The sequence below is a fragment of the Anopheles moucheti genome, chromosome 3, assembly GCF_943734755.1.
Source record: "Anopheles moucheti chromosome 3, idAnoMoucSN_F20_07, whole genome shotgun sequence".
Lineage (NCBI taxonomy): Eukaryota > Metazoa > Arthropoda > Insecta > Diptera > Culicidae > Anopheles > Anopheles moucheti.
This window is the reverse complement of record NC_069141.1, coordinates 89,884,822-89,905,289: the sequence shown is the minus strand read 5'-3', so window position 1 is coordinate 89,905,289 and position 20,468 is coordinate 89,884,822. Positions and strand designations below refer to the sequence as shown.

Here is a 20,468-nt window from a genome sequence, read left to right as displayed (position 1 = left end):
ACATCCGCTGGTTCACACTAGAAGCGTTTTATTGTCAGTACTCCACACAGCAAAATGCTTGTCCCGACGGTAGAATATACGTACCGTTGGTGGCGCACGACATAGCGAACGCACTGACGTCGATGAATAGCTTGTAGTTCAGTATGTATTGCTCCCAACGACGGACAGTGCTGCAGCGCAACGGGTTCTTAAATGCATACACTCGTCTCAGCTTGGGAAAGATCTGGAACAGGTCCGGCAGTTGGTGGAGTTGGTTGAAGGTGAGCGTGAGTGTGGCCAGCTGTGGAAAGTTCCAACGGGCATAGTCGAGCTGAGTGAGCTGATTTTCGGACAAATGCATCATCGTTAAATTGGGCAGCGAAACACGTCCTGTGCCTGATACGAATACGTGGCTTAGACGATTGCCCGTGAGATCAATCTTCTCCAACTTAGCCCACCCATCGAACCGACGCAGATCGACAACCGTGAGCCTATTGCTCTGCAGCATCAGCGTAGTCATATTGGAGAGTCGTTCTATCCCGATCGGGACACGTGTGAGATTGTTGCTTTCGAAAAACATTTCGACCAACAGCGGCAAATGCCACTGGGATACGTCCAGTGTGCTCAAGCAATTCTCCACGAAGCTGATGTACGTTACTCTTGGCAGCGAGATCGGCCCCCCTTCGATGCGTTGTATTCGATTGTTCTCGAAGCTAACGAACCTGAGCATACGCAGCGGTCGAAAGAAGTCTCCGTCGATGGATTCCAGCAGGTTGTAGGACAACATCAAGTCAACGAGTGGTACGGAGAGGTCCGCATTACGGCTAACTACCAGCTGGACAATCTTGTTACCGCTGCACGATAAGCTGGTTATGTTGGGACTGTTGTCGAACGGATCCAAGCTTAATCTCTCCAAGGCGCCATTGTCAAGGTTGAGAAATGTTAGTTCCGGTAAGTTCCGTAACGAATCCGGCACACTGGCCAGTGCGGCTTGGTTAATCTGCAGCGAGATTAGCTGTTTGTTTGGCGCTACAACGATGATCGTCTGCAGCTCTGGTGCACTCTTTACTCGCATATCTTCCAGCATGGCGTTAGGAGGAATACGTAGTATGCGTTCCTTGTACCGCTCGTAAACGAATTCTACCACAAACTCGGAAACCAGCAGCAACAACACACCGTCCGGATATGGAGTGATTAGCCGTTGCACAGTGATCTGACTTATCGTGGCAGATTCACGGACAGTTGCTCTCAGCTGCTGTAGCCCGCCAGCGGAGACATTCACCCTGTCGTAGATACAGTTAGCGACCTGTAGAATGCATGTTTGACGAGCAGAGTGCACGATCGATGGTCCTTGTATGTGCAGCCAGAGATTTGCTGGAATGAACACGGGGAAAATACACAGCAGGCGAATAGAGCGAATTCTGAGGAGTTCTATCTACCTAGCATTACCAGCAGAGAGATCGCCCTGTCACGATTTGCTTCCATCGCTGTCGTACTAACGATTGTATAGAATACGTTCACACTGCCATAATATGTAACCTACTACCAGATACCTGTTATTATAATGGAATTAATGTGTTACATTTGTTGCCTGAAATGAACGGAAGCTAGTAATGTGAAAAGCCACACCACGGCACTACGAAAAACAAAATAATTGATCGCATTGTCTCTACACCATCACGAGGGCGCCATCATCATAAACAAATTTTGCGATATTATTGTTCACCGGTTTTGTTCTGGAAGCTTCCCGATTATGGTATTAAGGCCTTAAAATTGACAAGAACCTTCATGATTGTCAGACTTGCTTTGTGTCCATAACTTTGATGTGGAATGGTGGGAATGGTATCAAACATTATGTTCTATACACTGCGGTGATTCAAGACACGAGTGGCCTGAGCAACGAACTGGTATCTGAGAAGGCACATGATCTATATTCGCACGACCAGCGGATTGGTTTTGCGAGAAGAGCCAGAGATGGTGCTTGTTTAGCTCTATAAAAGACATCGAGAACCAATACCTTATTAAAGTAACCAATTCGTTAGCGCCCATTGCTAAATATACATTGCTGTGGATGAAATTCCTAATGTAGCATACACGAAGGAACAGAAGAAGCAAAAGAAACTAAACAGGAAAAAACGAAGTTAAAAAATGGAGTTCGTGTTTCCGCCCGGGATCGAACCGGGGGCCTTCCGCGTGTTAGGCGGATGTGATAACCACTACACCACGGAAACCGTTGGTGAACGGCCCGTTTCGTTGAAACCGGAGCAACTTTTCACTGCACTCAAGTCGGTGAACAGCATCCACCAGCAGCTGACAACACGGGCTGAGTCGGCCTGGCCGTAAATGGACCTTTAAAAATATAAATCACCGAAGCAAAGGTAAATCAAGGGAGGGGATTTTCGTGACAGTATTTTTAGTGCAGCAACAGCAGCAGCAGACCCACGGGACGGCTAATAATGTGAATTTGTCGCAACGTAATGTTGCTGCCGGTGGTGCAATGGAATGGACCAAAGAGAGCGAACAACTGGGAAGGGATGCTCGAAACAAATCCCGCTTTGGTACACCATCAAAGAAGAGAAGAAGGAGGGACGTTGCAGTGGGGGGATATTTACAAAGGGATTTTTTTGTTCTCCTGTTGGTGATGAAAAGCGATAAATTTAAAGCCCACTGCAGCAAAAAGGAGGACATTGGGGAAAAACAACCACAGCAGAAACCAAACTTGGCCATTGGTGTTGTTTACGAGGTTTTGGTGATTTTTCCTTGGCTTTTGTTTTATCTTGGAAAAAAGCTCCACTACAGATATGTTTTGTTGCGGTAGATCATGTCTTTGTGGGTTCCTAGCTGCTGGAAAGAAGACAGATCCTCCTCAACAATACGTTTAAGTTATTGCGCGTTTAAAATACGTTTAAGTTATTGGTCTTGAAATTTGCGTATTACATTCCTTGTTTGTTACTTTAATCATAATAACTTTGTTTGTAATTTGTTAGTACATTTCTTTATCTACGACAATTTATTCAATCATTTTCATATCAAACTTCTCTTTTTCTTCCACAGGCAATTTTCCCAGGTAAATAGCAGATGAAAGGAACGCGAGACAGAATCATTTCTTGAAGGAAAGTTTACGGCAGGCGCGTTCAGCATTGGAAAAACTTCTACCATCACACACTTTTAAGTTTTATGACTTCCTTCCGTGAACACATTCTTCTTGAGCAGCGGATTTCTCGCAATTCCCCATCATTTTGTTATCAAGTTTGCTATCAATAATTCCTTGATCCTTGAGTAAAACAGAACGAAACATATATAACAATGCAAACATGTATGACAAAAGTACTTATAAGCAATAGAAAGTGTAAAACAAATATCGAAATAACACGTATGGAATATGATTTGTTTCCTGACAGTTAGAAATGTAGCTATATTTGAAATAAAAATATTAATGCGAAAGAGCAACATGGAATAATAAATAATAAATCCCCTTTGTATTCAAGAAAATTTTCATTTGTTGCAGTAGGTTTGAGAATTAATAAAATAAATATAATTATCACAAAGTTAGTGAAAAATAACCGTTTTTTTATATAACATAAGAAGAAGCGTTGACATAAGAAGAAACAAAAAAGCAACTCCCGAACAAATATATCGCCTGCGTTGGTAGAAGTTTTCTTGCACGGTCATGCAAACATTTAAAAGCATCACGAGCTGGATAAATGAAGTACATTTTGTCAAATTGGAAGCATAGATGCCGAAACACACCCTGACGAAACACTAAACAAAATTACTTTGTTGTAAAGGCAAGAATGTAATAAAAAAAACGAATAAAGAAACAAAACTGAAAATACTAACAGCAATGCAAATTAATTTTTGTCTTTCGACTCTTAAATTCGCGATTTTCGTTTCGCAACAAGCAGCATCCGAAAGTATTTTTATTGATAAAACAATATGTAAGTATAATTATTTGGGTGTATATTTAATAAACGTGGATAATTTGGAACATTCTGTTTCAAGAACTCTATCCTCACCTTGTCGATCGTTCCACGCATATTATTTTCGTTTCTTGTCCATTCGTTGAAATCTCCACCAGTAGATGAAAACAGTGCATATCCGAAATCCCATACAAATCAGCTGTTTTCAGATTTCCGATACCAAGAGAACATGTTTTTCAAGAGATGACATCTTCAGCGTGGAATAAATTTGCCTATCCGTATTGCATCGCATACTATCAAACCCGTGAAGCGATCGCTAGGGTAAACAAGGCGTGGCATAAATTTCCCTATCCGTATTGCATTGCATACCATCAAACCCGCGAGAGCGATCGCTAGGATAAGGAAGGTGGATGAAACGGCATCCTCGCCCAAACTTTCCGTCGGCTGCTGCGAAATTCCATACAAAACCAACCGTTTTCAGATTTGCGACACCAAGAGAGCATCCAAATCAAGAGGTAACATGTTGTCACTGCAGCGTGCATATAGCTGAGCCGCTCTCGCGTGTTATCATTGCGCGTGAGAGAGGAGTTTCCCCTACGTTGGATATTTTTGCAGGGTTCTTGGGGTCTTTTTTGACATGTTCGGCGTTATGTTGTTTGGCTCGTTTTGGTATCTCATATAAATGACTCGTTCAGCAAGTTATCTTTGGCAGCAAAAACATTTGACGGGCAGCCGAAAGCTCTACCGAACATGTCTACGCATATTATAGCTTAGCTTAGCTGTTCCCGACCAAAACAACACCGAGTACGGTTTGTGAATACAGACGACACCAACCCTGCATCGCTTTAAGGGGAAAATCCCCTCTCTCATTCGCGCGGTAGTGAGCTCGGCTTAAGCATCGACAGCTGATCTCGCTCACACCATTTGAGCGATCCGATCGCCATGTTTGGCTTTGGGTAGCGTGTATGAGATCTGTATCCACATTTTACTCAGGCAAGTGGAACTGTGTGGTCCTCGGTACGATCGTCTTGTGTAGTTTTGTGTTGCGTGTGTGTGGACAACACCCACGCTTTGCTCCCGCGAGTAGTGTTGTTTGCTGTACGATACGTTCCCCCTGTGTGGCTATGTGTAGCGTGTGTATGGACGACTGAGATAATATCCACATTTTACTCAGGCGAGTGGAACTGTTTACGCTACGGTATGATCGTCCTGTGTGGTTTTGTGTTGCGTGTGTGTGGACAACAGCCACGCTTTGCTCCCGCGAGTAGTGTTGTTTGCTGTACGGTACGTTCCCCCTGTGTGTGTATGGACAACTGAGGGAATCAACAGCGGGATTGTTTTGGTTCTAGTTTGAGCAAGAATTGTTGCGATAATATTATTACAAAGTTTGTGAAAAATAACGTTGTTTTTATATAACATGAGATAAGAAGAAGCGTTGACATAAGAAGAAACAAAAAAGCAACTCCCGAACGAATATATCGCCTGCGTTGGTAGAAGTTTTCTTGCACGGTCATGCAAACATTTAAAAGCATCACAATCAGCATCACAAAGCATCAAAAGTTAGATAAATGAAGTGCATTTTGTCGAAATGGAAGCATAAATGCCGAAACACACCCTGACCACTACAGCACAAATAGGAAGGAATGCGAAAAACTACCATATTCATCAAACATACGCACGAAACACTAAACAAAATTACTTTGTTGGAAATGCAAGAGTGTAATAAAAAAACGAACAAACAAATAAATGAAAAAAAATGAAAATACTAACAGCAATGCAAATTAATTATTGTCTTTCGATTCTTAAATTCGCGATTTTCGTTTCGCAACAAGCAGCATCCGAAAGCATTTTTATTGATAAAACAATATGTAAGTATGATTATTTGGGTGTATATTTGATAAACGTGGTTAATTTTGAGTGAAAGAATGGATTTCAAGAGATGACACCTGCAGTGTGGACTAAATTTGCCCATCACTATTGCATCGCATACCATCAAACCCGTGAAGCGATCGCTAGGGTAAACAAGGCGTGGCATAAATTTCCCCATCCGTATTGCATTGCATACCATCAAACCCGCGAGAGCGATCGCTAGGATAAGGAAGGTGGATGAAACGGCATCCTCGCCCAAACTTTCCGTCGGCTGCTGCGAAATTCCATACAAAACCAACCGTTTTCAGATTTGCGACACCAAGAGAGCATCCAAATCAAGAGGTAACATGTTGTCACTGCAGCGTGCATATAGCTGAGCCGCTCTCGCGTGTTATCATTGCGCGTGAGAGAGGAGTTTCCCCTACGTTGGATATTTTTGCAGGGTTCTTGGGGTCTTTTTTGACATGTTCCGCGTGATGTTGTTTGGCTCGTTTGGTATCTCATATAAATGACGCGTTCAGCAAGTTATCTTTGGCAGCAAAACCATTTGACGGTCAGCCGAAAGCTCTACCGAACATGTCTACGCATATTATAGCTTAGCTTAGCTGTTCCCGACCAAAACAACACCGAGTACGGTTTGTGAATACAGACGACACCAACCCTGCTTCGCTTTAAGGGGAAAATCCCCTCTCTCATTCGCGCGGTAGTGAGCTCGGCTTAAGCATCGACAGCTGATCTCGCTCACACCATTTGAGCGATCCGATCGCCATGTTTGGCTTTGGGTAGCGTGTATGAGATCTGTATCCACATTTTACTCAGGCAAGTGGAACTGTGTGGTCCTCGGTACGATCGTCTTGTGTAGTTTTGTGTTGCGTGTGTGTGGACAACACCCACGCTTTGCTCCCGCGAGTAGTGTTGTTTGCTGTACGATACGTTCCCCCTGTGTGTGTATGGACAACTGAGGGAATCAACAGCGGGATTGTTTTGATTATAGTTTGAGCAAGAATTGTTGCGATAATATTATTACAAAGTTTGTGAAAAATAACGTTGTTTTTATATAACATGAGATAAGAAGAAGCGTTGACATAAGAAGAAACAAAAAAGCAACTCCCGAACGAATATATCGCCTGCGTTGGTAGAAGTTTTCTTGCACGGTCATGCAAACATTTAAAAGCATCACAATTAGCATCACAAAGCATCAAAAGTTAGATAAATGAAGTGCATTTTGTCGAAATGGAAGCATAAATGCCGAAACACACCCTGACCACTACAGCACAAATAGGAAGGAATGCGAAAAACTACCACATTCATCAAACATACGAACAAAACACAAAACAAAATTACTTTGTTGTAAAGGCAAGAGTGTTATAAAAAAAAAACGAATAAACAAACAAATGAAACAAAACTGAAAATACTAACAGCAATGCAAATTAATTATTGTCTTTCGACTCTTAAATTCGCGATTTTCGTTTCGCAACAAGCAGCATCCGAAAGTATTTTTATTGATAAAACAATATGTAAGTATAATTATTTGGGTGTATATTTCATAAACGTGGTTAATTTTGAGTGAAAGAATGGATTTCAAGAGATGACACCTGCAGTGTGGACTAAATTTGCCCATCACTATTGCATCGCATACCATCAAACCCGTGAAGCGATCGCTAGGGTAAACAAGGCGTGGCATAAATTTCCCCATCCGTATTGCATTGCATACCATCAAACCCGCGAGAGCGATCGCTAGGGTAAGGAAGGTGGATGAAACGGCATCCTCGCCCAAACTTTCCGTCGGCTGCTGCGAAATTCCATACAAAACCAACCGTTTTCAGATTTGCGACACCAAGAGAGCATCCAAATCAAGAGGTAACATGTTGTCACTGCAGCGTGCATATAGCTGAGCCGCTCTCGCGTGTTATCATTGCGCGTGAGAGAGGAGTTTCCCCTACGTTGGATATTTTTGCAGGGTTCTTGGGGTCTTTTTTGACATGTTCGGCGTTATGTTGTTTGGCTCGTTTTGGTATCTCATATAAATGACTCGTTCAGCAAGTTATCTTTGGCAGCAAAAACATTTGACGGGCAGCCGAAAGCTCTACCGAACATGTCTACGCATATTATAGCTTAGCTTAGCTGTTCCCGACCAAAACAACACCGAGTACGGTTTGTGAATACAGACGACACCAACCCTGCATCGCTTTAAGGGGAAAATCCCCTCTCTCATTCGCGCGGTAGTGAGCTCGGCTTAAGCATCGACAGCTGATCTCGCTCACACCATTTGAGCGATCCGATCGCCATGTTTGGCTTTGGGTAGCGTGTATGAGATCTGTATCCACATTTTACTCAGGCGAGTGGAACTGTGTGGTCCTCGGTACGATCGTCTTGTGTGGTTTTGTGTTGCGTGTGTGTGGGCAACACCCACGCTTTGCTCTCGCGAGTAGTGCTGTTTGCCGTACGGTACGTTCCCCCTGTGTGGCTATGTGTAGCGTGTGTATGGACGACTGAGATAATATCCACATTTTACTCAGGCGAGTGGAACTGTTTACGCTACGGTATGATCGTCCTGTGTGGTTTTGTGTTGCGTGTGTGTGGACAACAGCCACGTTTTGCTCACGCGAGTAGTGCTGTTTGCCGTACGGTACGTTCCCCCTGTGTGTGTATGGACAACTGAGGGAATCAACAGCGGGTTTGTTTTGATTATAGTTTGAGCAAGAATTGTTGGGATCTAATTATCACCGTCGCTCTAATACATTTCGACAAAATGTGCTTCATTTATCCAATTTGTGGTTGTAACTTTTCTTTTCAGATGTTGTTTTGTGATGCTAATTGTGATGCTTTTAAATGTTTGCATGACCGTGCAAGAAAACTTCTACCAACGCAGGCGATATATTCGTTCGGGAGTTGCTTTTTTGTTTCTTCTTATGTCAACGCTTCTTCTTATCTCATGTTATATAAAAACAACGTTATTTTTCACAAACTTTGTAATAATATTATCGCAACAATTCTTGCTCAAACTATAATCAAAACAATCCCGCTGTTGATTCCCTCAGTTGTCCATACACACACAGGGGGAACGTATCGTACAGCAAACAACACTACTCGCGGGAGCAAAGCGTGGCTGTTGTCCACACACACGCAACACAAAACTACACAAGACGATCGTATCGTAGCGCAAACAGTTCCACTCGTCTGAGTAAAATGTGGATATTATCTCAGTCGTCCATACACACGCTACTCATTGCCATACAGGGGGAACGTACCGTACGGCAAACAGAACTACTCGCGAGAGCAAAGCGTGGGTGTTGCCCACACACACGCAACACAAAACCACACAGGACGATCGTACCGAGAACCACACAGTTCCACTTGCCTGAGTAAAATGTGGATACAGATCTCATACACGCTACCCAAAGCCAAACATGGCGATCGGATCGCTCAAATGGTGTGAGCGAGATCAGCTGTCGATGCTTAAGCCGAGCTCACTACCGCGCGAATGAGAGAGGGGATTTTCCCCTTAAAGCGATGCAGGGTTGGTGTCGTCTATATTCACAAACCGTACTCGGTGTTGTTTTGGTCGGGAACAGCTAAGCTAAGCTATAATATGCGTAGACATGTTCGGTAGAGCTTTCGGCTGACCGTCAAATGTTTTTGCTGCCAAAGATAACTTGCTGAACGCGTCAATTATATGAGATACCAAACGAGCCAAACAACATAACGCGGAACATGTCAAAAAAGACCCCAAGAACCCTGCAAAAATATCCAACGTAGGGGAAATTCCTCTCTCACGCGCAATGATAACACGCGAGAGCGGCTCAGCTATAGGCACGCTGCAGTGACAACATGTTACCTCTTGTTTTGGATGCTCTCTTGGTGTCGCAAATCTGAAAACGGCCGGTTTTGTATGGAATTTCGCAGCAGCCGATGGAAAGTTTGGGCGAGGATGCTGTTTCATCCACCTTCCTTACCCTAGCGATCGCTCTCGCGGGTTTGATGGTATGCAATGCAATACGGATGGGGAAATTTATGCCACGCCTTGTTTACCCTAGCGATCGCTTCACGGGTTTGATGGTATGCGATGCAATAGTGATGGGCAAATTTAGTCCACACTGCAGGTGTCATCTCTTGAAATCCATTCTTTCACTCAAAATTAACCACGTTTATGAAATATACACCCAAATAATTATATTTACATATTGTTTTATCAATAAAAATGCTTTCGGATGCTGCTTGTTGCGAAACGAAAATCGCGAATTTAAGAATCGAAATACAATAATTAATTTGCATTGCTGTTAGTATTTTCATTTTTTTTCATTTATTTGTTTGTTCGTTTTTTTATTACACTCTTGCATTTCCAACAAAGTAATTTTGTTTAGTGTTTCGTTCGTATGTTTGTTGAATGTGGTAGTTTTTCGCATTCCTTCCTATTTGTGCTGTAGTGGTCAGGGTGTGTTTCGGCATTTATGCTTCCATTTCGACAAAATGCACTTCATTTATCTAACTTTTGATGCTTTGTGATGCTAATTGTGATGCTTTTAAATGTTTGCATGACCGTGCAAGAAAACTTCTACCAACGCAGGCGATATATTTGTTCGGGAGTTGCTTTTTTGTTTCTTCTTATGTCAACGCTTCTTCTTATCTCATGTTATATAAAAACAACGTTATTTTTCACAAACTTTGTAATAATATTATCGCAACAATTCTTGCTCAAACTAGAACCAAAACAATCCCGCTGTTGATTCCCTCAATTGTCCATACACACACAGGGGGATCGTACCGTACGGCAAACAGCACTACTCGCGTGAGCAAAACGTGGCTGTTGTCCACACACACGCAACACAAAACCACACAGGACGATCGTATCGTAGCGCAAACAGTTCCACTCGTCTGAGTAAAATGTGGATATTATCTCAGTCGTCCATACACACGCTACTCATTGCCATACAGGGGGAACGTACCGTACGGCAAACAGAACTACTCGCGAGAGCAAAGCGTGGGTGTTGCCCACACACACGCAACACAAAACCACACAGGACGATCGTACCGAGAACCACACAGTTCCACTTGCCTGAGTAAAATGTGGATACAGATCTCATACACGCTACCCAAAGCCAAACATGGCGATCGGATCGCTCAAATGGTGTGAGCGAGATCAGCTGTCGATGCTTAAGCCGAGCTCACTACCGCGCGAATGAGAGAGGGGATTTTCCCCTTAAAGCGATGCAGGGTTGGTGTCGTCTATATTCACAAACCGTACTCGGTGTTGTTTTGGTCGGGAACAGCTAAGCTAAGCTATAATATGCGTAGACATGTTCGGTAGAGCTTTCGGCTGCCCGTGAAATGTTTTTGCTGCCAAAGATAACTTGCTGAACGCGTCAATTATATGAGATACCAAACGAGCCAAACAACATCACGCCGAACATGTCAAAAAAGACCCCAAGAACCCTGCAAAAATATCCAACGTAGGGGAAACTCCTCTCTCGCGCGCAATGATAACACGCGAGAGCGGCTCAGCTATATGCACGCTGCAGTGACAACATGTTACCTCTTGATTTGGATGCTCTCTTGGTGTCGGAAATCTGAAAACGGCCGGTTTTGTATGGAATTTCGCAGCAGCCGACGGAAAGTTTGGGCGAGGATGCCGTTTCATCCACCTTCCTTACCCTAGCGATCGCTCTCGCGGGTTTGATGGTATGCAATGCAATACGGATGGGGAAATTTATGCCACGCCTTGTTTACCCTAGCGATCGCTTCACGGGTTTGATAGTATGCGATGCAATAGTGATGGGCAAATTTAGTCCACACTGCAGGTGTCATCTCTTGAAATCCATTCTTTCACTCAAAATTAACCACGTTTATCAAATATACACCCAAATAATTATACTTACATATTGTTTTATCAATAAAAATACTTTCGGATGCTGCTTGTTGCGAAACGAAAATCGCGAATTTAAGAGTCGAAAGACAATAATTAATTTGCATTGCTGTTAGTATTTTCAGTTTTGTTTCATTTGTTTGTTTATTCGTTTTTTTTTTATAACACTCTTGCCTTTACAACAAAGTAATTTTGTTTTGTGTTTTGTTCGTATGTTTGATGAATGTGGTAGTTTTTCGCATTCCTTCCTATTTGTGCTGTAGTGGTCAGGGTGTGTTTCGGCATTTATGCTTCCATTTCGACAAAATGCACTTCATTTATCTAACTTTTGATGCTTTGTGATGCTAATTGTGATGCTTTTAAATGTTTGCATGACCGTGCAAGAAAACTTCTACCAACGCAGGCGATATATTCGTTCGGGAGTTGCTTTTTTGTTTCTTCTTATGTCAACGCTTCTTCTTATCTCATGTTATATAAAAACAACGTTATTTTTCACAAACTTTGTAATAATATTATCGCAACAATTCTTGCTCAAACTATAATCAAAACAATCCCGCTGTTGATTCCCTCAGTTGTCCATACACACACAGGGGGAACGTACCGTACAGCAAACAACACTACTCGCGTGAGCAAAACGTGGCTGTTGTCCACACACACGCAACACAAAACCACACAGGACGATCATACCGTAGCGTAAACAGTTCCACTCGCCTGAGTAAAATGTGGATATTATCTCAGTCGTCCATACACACGCTACACATAGCCACACAGGGGGAACGTATCGTACAGCAAACAACACTACTCGCGGGAGCAAAGCGTGGGTGTTGTCCACACACACGCAACACAAAACCACACAAGACGATCGTACCGAGGACCACACAGTTCCACTCGCCTGAGTAAAATGTGGATACAGATCTCATACACGCTACCCAAAGCCAAACATGGCGATCGGATCGCTCAAATGGTGTGAGCGAGATCAGCTGTCGATGCTTAAGCCGAGCTCACTACCGCGCGAATGAAAGAGGGGATTTTCCCCTTAAAGCGATGCAGGGTTGGTGTCGTCTGTATTCACAAGCCGTACTCGGTGTTGTTTTGGTCGGGAACAGTTAAGCTAAGCTATAATATGCGTAGACATGTTCGGTAGAGCTTTCGGCTGACCGTCAAATGTTTTTGCTGCCAAAGATAACTTGCTGAACGCGTCATTTATATGAGATACCAAACGAGCCAAACAACATCACGCGGAACATGTCAAAAAAGACCCCAAGAACCCTGCAAAAATATCCAACGTAGGGGAAACTCCTCTCTCACGCGCAATGATAACACGCGAGAGCGGCTCAGCTATATGCACGCTGCAGTGACAACATGTTACCTCTTGATTTGGATGCTCTCTTGGTGTCGCAAATCTGAAAACGGCCGGTTTTGTATGGAATTTCGCAGCAGCCGACGGAAAGTTTGGGCGAGGATGCCGTTTCATCCACCTTCCTTATCCTAGCGATCGCTCTCGCGGGTTTGATGGTATGCAATGCAATACGGATGGGGAAATTTATGCCACGCCTTGTTTACCCTAGCGATCGCTTCACGGGTTTGATAGTATGCGATGCAATAGTGATGGGCAAATTTAGTCCACACTGCAGGTGTCATCTCTTGAAATCCATTCTTTCACTCAAAATTAACCACGTTTATCAAATATACACCCAAATAATTATACTTACATATTGTTTTATCAATAAAAATACTTTCGGATGCTGCTTGTTGCGAAACGAAAATCGCGAATTTAAGAGTCGAAAGACAATAATTAATTTGCATTGCTGTTAGTATTTTCAGTTTTGTTTCATTTGTTTGTTTATTCGTTTTTTTTTTATAACACTCTTGCCTTTACAACAAAGTAATTTTGTTTAGTGTTTCGTGCGTATGTTTGATGAATATGGTAGTTTTTCGCATTTCTTCCTATTTGTGCTGTAGTGGTCAGGGTGTGTTTCGGCATTTATGCTTCCATTTCGACAAAATGCACTTCATTTATCTAACTTTTGATGCTTTGTGATGCTGATTGTGATGCTTTTAAATGTTTGCATGACCGTGCAAGAAAACTTCTACCAACGCAGGCGATATATTCGTTCGGGAGTTGCTTTTTTGTTTCTTCTTATGTCAACGCTTCTTCTTATCTCATGTTATATAAAAACAACGTTATTTTTCACAAACTTTGTAATAATATTATCGCAACAATTCTTGCTCAAACTATAATCAAAACAATCCCGCTGTTGATTCCCTCAGTTGTCCATACACACACAGGAGGAACGTACCGTACAGCAAACAGCACTACTCCTGGGAGCAAAACGTGGCTGTTGTCCACACACACGCAACACAAAACTACACAAGACGATCGTACCGTAGCGTAAACAGTTCCACTCGCCTGAGTAAAATGTGGATATTATCTCAGTCGTCCATACACACGCTACTCATTGCCATACAGGGGGAACGTACCGTACGGCAAACAGCACTACTCGCGAGAGCAAAGCGTGGGTGTTGCCCACACACACGCAACACAAAACCACACAAGACGATCGTACCGAGGACCACACAGTTCCACTTGCCTGAGTAAAATGTGGATACAGATCTCATACACGCTACCCAAAGCCAAACATGGCGATCGGATCGCTCAAATGGTGTGAGCGAGATCAGCTGTCCATGCTTAAGCCGAGCTCACTACCGCGCGAATGAGAGAGGGGATTTTCCCCTTAAAGCGATGCAGGGTTTGTGTCGTCTGTATTCACAAACCGTACTCGGTGTTGTTTTGGTCGGGAACAGCTAAGCTAAGCTAAAATATGCGTAGACATGTTCGGTAGAGCTTTCGGCTGACCGTCAAATGTTTTTGCTGCCAAAGATAACTTGCTGAACGCGTCAATTATATGAGATACCAAACGAGCCAAACAACATCACGCGGAACATGTCAAAAAAGACCCCAAGAACCCTGCAAAAATATCCAACGTTGGGGAAACTCCTCTCTCACGCGCAATGATAACACGCGAGAGCGGCTCAGCTATAGGCACGCTGCAGTGACAACATGTTACCTCTTGTTTTGGATGCTCTCTTGGTGTCGCAAATCTGAAAACGGCCGGTTTTGTATGGAATTTCGCAGCAGCCGACGGAAAGTTTGGGCGAGGATGCCGTTTCATCCACCTTCCTTACCCTAGCGATCGCTCTCGCGGGTTTGATGGTATGCAATGCAATACGGATGGGGAAATTTATGCCACGCCTTGTTTACCCTAGCGATCGCTTCACGGGTTTGATAGTATGCGATGCAATACGGATAGGCAAATTTATTCCACGCTGAAGATGTCATCTCTTGAAAAACATGTTCTCTTGGTATCGGAAATCTGAAAACAGCTGATTTGTATGGGATTTCGGATATGCACTGTTTTCATCTACTGGTGGAGATTTCAACGAATGGGCAAGAAACGAAAATAATATGCGTGGAACGATCGACATGGTGAGGAAACAGTTCTTGAAACAGAATGTTCCAAATTATCCACGTTTATTAAATATACACCCAAATAATTATACTTACATATTGTTTTATCAATAAAAATACTTTCGGATGCTGCTTGGTGCGAAACGAAAATCGCGAATTTAAGAGTCGAAATACAATAATTAATTTGCATTGCTGTTAGTATTTTCAGTTTTGTTTCATTTGTTTGTTTATTCGTTTTTTTTATTAGATTCTTGCCTTTACAACAAAGTAATTTTGTTTTGTGTTTCGTGCGTATGTTTGATGAATGTGGTAGTTTTTCGCATTCCTTTCGATTTGTGCTGTAGTGGTCAGGGTGTGTTTCGGCATTTATGCTTCCATTTCGACAAAATGCACTTCATTTATCTAACTTTTGATGCTTTGTGATGCTAATTGTGATGCTTTTAAATGTTTGCATGACCGTGCAAGAAAACTTCTACCAACGCAGGCGATATATTTGTTCGGGAGTTGCTTTTTTGTTTCTTCTTATGTCAGCGCTCGGGTGATAAACATGTTGAAGTTGGTTTGAAAATTAATAAAATATTACCTTCACGCATGTTCTTCGCTCCTGTTACTTTTTCGCCTTAAAAATGCTCGTAAGAAGCTTGAACCACGAACAAGACATCGTACACACATTATTCTCTCTGTCTATATCTTTCTTACCTTGGTCTTCTATCCTGCATTTGTACTTTTCTGGTAGCATACAGCAAGCAGGGAATGACCTTTTTGGAGACCTTTGGAGAGCGTGGCATGAGAAACGATCAAATCGCCGTTTCCCAAGCCATTTTCACGTTTGTTGCTTAAGGAAAAAGAATCCCGTTCGGTCACATTCCACCATTGTCAGATGCTGGTGGAGCTGGTTTGGAGGAGGGAAAAATGCATTCCGTTTGGTGGATGGGGGTGGTTGTTGCATATATCTACCGGCCAAAAACCCACACAAATCGGTCGTGATTCATACAAACCTGGAATGTTTTTGGCCTTCACTTTCTGTTGGGACTTCTCTTCCCCGTTTATGTGTGTGTGTGTGATATAAGAAATAAAAAAGAAACAAAACCCATCGAGCAAAATCGTCATGCTTTCTCGCTTCGACAGGTTTGCTTGTGGATTAGTTATAACGAGAGAGCATGACAATTTTGTTGCTGGGGAGGTTTATATTGATGATCACACTTTCGTGGTTTTTCTATTCATAATTATCATTATTACTCTCCCGCTTCCCGAAGTTAATACAACTAAACCTAACGACTGGGACTTCTTATACAGTTGTAAAGATCATAATCACACACGTTTTCTTCCCCAAAATGCAGTATCTGTTATTCATTTTCACAAACCCCCCATTACGATCGTTCCCTTCAGGTAATCAGGTTTCGGAACAGATCAACTTGATGAGATCAAGCATCCACATTGCTTCTTGTGTAGCAACGCAGGATACAGACGTGCCCAGCACCTTCGAAACGGGCTACTAAGATCGTTCTAACCTCACTTTTCACAGTTGCTTTGTACTTCGTTCGTTACGGATTGTCCCCTCACCTTCCTCCTCCGATAATCATCCTCTCTCTCTCACCCACTACTCCCCAGCGCAAGGACCAACTTGATCCCTTTATTATCGCTTCCTTCTTGCCTTCTGTTAATGGTTTCTAATTTCCGTACGATTCTCCTTTCAATCACGAATCTAAGGGGCCCGCGTTTGTTAATGGTCGCCTTTTATTTGATTGTTGTTTATTCTAATCTCTTCGGATGCTAGAGCTGTGATTAGGTGTTTGTGTGTGTTTTTCTTTTACACTTGTTTGTGGTGCTGTGCTTTCACTGTGAATACAAAACACTAATTAAAGCTTCACGTTCTCTCAATTAAGCGGGTAAGCATTCTCGTGTTCCATGGCCCGTCCATCTTAGCTTCGTATATCTCTTCCCATTCACACACACACACACACACATTAGCATTCCCTGATTGCATACATGACAAGATTCTTGGTAAAGGCTTCTTACGCATTAGTAAAACAATTCGCACACTAATCAATAGTACGATCGATTATTTACACACGCATGCATGCTGGAGATGTAGCGTTTACACGACGTTTAGGGATCAAATCAAAGTGAATTATTGCTCCTTCTTTCTGTAGTGATACTATATTTTAGTGCATTCCTACAGGTAAAAGTGGATATGAAATCTTGAAGAAATAAATTCCCGATTAGTATTGGGAAATATGTCATAGTTTCTTGCGTTGTTTGATATGAAACACATGTTAAGAGCATCATTTTTTAACTTTTAGGAATTTCATTACATTATTATCACTTTCGCTTGTTCTCTAAACGCGGTTTTTTAAATATTAAATGTACTTCTGGTGTGTAAGAACTAAATCAAAGTACAACTTTTAAACTGAAAAGAGTGAAATATACGCATACTGTACTCTATATCACAAAAAAACCAACATAATTATCATCAAAAGAAATATTTTCCCTTTCCCTGCTTCGATGGCACCCTGGGTACTGGACACCACAAGCGTGTGTTGCTATCTAATATTGCCTTTAGAGTGCCTCAACGCACATGGTTGACACGATAATGGCGATGCGGAGGTTCCGAGTTGGGCACACTCACTTCAAACAATCTTCCATACAGGTATGCAAATTGGAAGAGAAGGAGTGATCCACTCGAGTGGTCCACTGTCGGACGGAATTGGACGTTAGAGTTTGCCGCACATCCCGATGGCACTCACTCACAGATCTTGAGTGTTGCACAGCGACGCTCGAGCTCCTCGTTGAACGAGTTATCGAACGTTTCGTCGTCGATCCATGTCTCCACCGTGCTGGCGCTGGTACGTCGAGACGAGCAGCGTGTCGATCGCCACACCACATCCGTGTCGATCTCGTAGTGCTTGCTGTTGAGATTCTCCCAAACGTCCGTTTGCACCTGGAACGCTGGTCGGTATTGCTGGTGGTGGTGTGGAGATGGTGTCTGCTGGGACGCACCGGTAAGCCTTGCCAGATGAGCAGGCGAATATTCGAATGGGTTCCAATGTGTACGCATCGGTTGGTAAGCGGGGATGGTTGGATGCTGGTGCGTCTGCTGCTGTTGCGCAATGTCCAGAGACGTTTGGGCCGATGAAGGCGCCTTACAGATATCACCACGAACCGGGCTCGGTTTGGCGGAAGAATCCCATGGACTTTTGGACACTTTGTCCCAACTGGCACCACCACGGATGTTGTAGTTCTTCCACGGATCGACAAAATCATCACTTTTCGCCAAATGTAACGGTGACGAACAACAGGATGATGAGCTTGGTGTACCGCCACGCTCTCCAGCAGCGTCCGTAAGCTGATCGATCAGGTAACGCTTGGTACGGTCATACTTAACCTTCTCGAAGAGAAGTGCTGCAGCCGTTTCGGCAACCGTCAGTCGCTCCATGACCGACGGTGTCTGTACAGCAGGATCTTCCTCCACCATCGTCGATAGGGTTGTCTCCTGTTCTAACCGTTGTTCTCTCCTGCCCAGGGTGGTTGTACTGGCAGCAGACGTTAGGACTAGCTCTTCATCTTGTCTCCAGCGTGCCTGAAGCTGACTCTCATCACTATCTCTCACCGCGTCCTCGTCATCACCTTCGATGTGATTGTAGTTACTACGCCGATGTTTACTGGCGGATAGGAAGAGCGGTTTTGCAATGTCCAGCGATCCTTCCCCATCACCGGAACGCATCAGGCTTTTGCTGATCTTATCCAGCTTAGCCCCGAGCAACCTGCTACTGCTGTTGTTACTCGCTAGAGTCATTGAGTCGGCGACCACTACTTCCCGCCGCTCACCCATACCGGCCTCAACGATGGAGGGAGAGCTGCCAAGCGTTTCGGACGTAGTCCTCACCGATTCACCCTCCGTTAGTGGTCCATCGAAAGTCTTCGAGCGCAGCCGGAAGCATTTGCGAAGGTTGACATTCTTGTTGCTGGTGATATTGGTACGCTTCTTGGGCAGATTCTTCATGCTTCGACTCAGTTTGTAGTTGTTCTGCGTTTCGGGAATGGGCGGTGGAGATGGATTTGGAGATCCTCCATCACCTAGCGCATAGAATCCATTATCCTGTTCCATTCGCGTTTCCATCCAACCCTCGACAGCAACATCGTCCACGATGCTGGAGTCTCTTGGTTGAATCTTACACCGGGTTGGTGTACAGTTTTTGTGCAGCACATACTTGGCCGTTATGCGATTGTTCAGCCCATGACCATTGTTGGTGGGTGACTGATCTACAGCACTGCTTCCGTTCGTAGTAGAGGCCGGATTGAAGGACAGCTTGCGAATAATCTGTTGATAAGAAAGAATAAAGTCCATTAAATTGCGAAGGGAAATTGTAATAAGGATCTCAATTACGGAACAACGATTTTGAACCCATTCTTATTCAATATTCCATAGCGGCGAGCAATCAAGTTGGAAAAAAATGGTGCAGGACACCAGAAAGGTATAAGCATAATATATTTCGCACACTGAAGGTGGCTTACGTGAGAAGCCATTTATTTCGCCATGTTCCTTAATCTCAGCTTCCAAATCCCACCTGTAAAGCAACAAAAGTTTAAGCTAAAATCCTCGAATAGCAGGAGCTATTTGGAGCGATCGTTCGGGTGCGGTTGATGAGAGGAACTTGTTGTTGTTTGTTGCGTTAGTCCAGCTGTCGAATTTGCGAAATAGTATAAAACAATCAAGAAAGAGAGACAGAAGAAAAAGGCGTAAATAAAAAGGCACAGTTTCTCCAAAAAACATCGCAATCCAAATCGCGGAAGACTTCGGTTCCCAAGGATCTCGATTCCCACCGGATCCGGTTGTCGGATTCCCCTCCTTTCTTCCTGCCAACTCCCGCCAACGTCCCAACGGGAATGTCAGATTTGTGTTCCTTCTTATCCACTTTGTGCGACCCAGCATTCTTACTTTGTTTCTTTCATTTATGATGTGCGACGACGACTTCCCAGCAGTCTTTCAAATCCAAAAAGGAAATTGAAACAAGATCCCAAAGGAGAGAAGGAGAGAGACTCACGGACCAAGGTGTTTTTGCTTGCTTGCTTGTGCTTGAAGAACAAAAACAAAACCCCAACCAACACGGGAATCCTTGCAAACAGGAACAAACAAAGCACCAACAAACTTGAATCACGACAACGGTACGCCATAACGTGTTGCCGAAAGACGACGGTTGAGGACACGCAGAGTTGGCGGTAATATTATTATTACACGTGGAAAAAGGAAAAAACAAGCATAATCACTCGTCAGCATCTCAGTTCAACATAACCAAACAAAAAAAAAAGAGTACAGCAAAAGCTGAATGATGCGGATCGGTTTTTTTTCCCTCCATCGACAACCACG

General features: G+C 43.4%; 3 protein-coding genes and 1 non-coding gene across 4 annotated transcripts in view; 1 reads left to right on the top strand and 3 right to left on the bottom strand.

The window, feature by feature from the left end:
• The window catches only part of LOC128303196 (protein PAT1 homolog 1-like), a 28,532-nt gene extending 24,806 nt beyond the window's left edge, over positions 1-3,726 (top strand). Inside the window, exon 4 of the mRNA XM_053040064.1 lies at positions 3,034-3,726. The gene's annotated coding sequence lies outside the window, so the exon portion shown is untranslated. The remainder of the gene's footprint in view (positions 1-3,033) is intronic.
• Positions 35-4,843, bottom strand: LOC128303111 (transforming growth factor beta activator LRRC32-like). The gene is made up of 2 exons (XM_053039967.1): positions 4,819-4,843; positions 35-1,353 (listed from the first exon to the last, which is right to left on the bottom strand). Exons 1-2 carry the CDS (start codon positions 4,841-4,843, stop codon positions 35-37), a joined length of 1,344 nt encoding a protein of 447 aa, XP_052895927.1.
• On the bottom strand, positions 2,138-2,210 carry Trnav-aac (transfer RNA valine (anticodon AAC)). Its single transcript has one exon. It is a non-coding gene; the product is annotated as a tRNA-Val (tRNA).
• Positions 4,844-15,293: 10,450 nt separating the features above from the next.
• The window catches only part of LOC128304226 (uncharacterized), a 28,371-nt gene continuing 23,196 nt past the window's right edge, over positions 15,294-20,468 (bottom strand). The window contains exon 3 of the mRNA XM_053041386.1: positions 15,294-19,421. Within this exon, the coding sequence (XP_052897346.1) occupies positions 17,844-19,421 (1,578 nt within the window). The 3' untranslated portion in view covers positions 15,294-17,843. The remainder of the gene's footprint in view (positions 19,422-20,468) is intronic.

Coding starts and splice junctions, on each gene's coding strand:
- LOC128303111 (XM_053039967.1), bottom strand. CDS start 4,843: ATGGCGATCGGATCGCTCAAATGGT. Junction 1,354..4,818: donor GATCGGATCGCTCAAATGGT/GTGAGCGAGATC, acceptor TGTTCATTCCAG/CAAATCTCTGGCTGCACATA.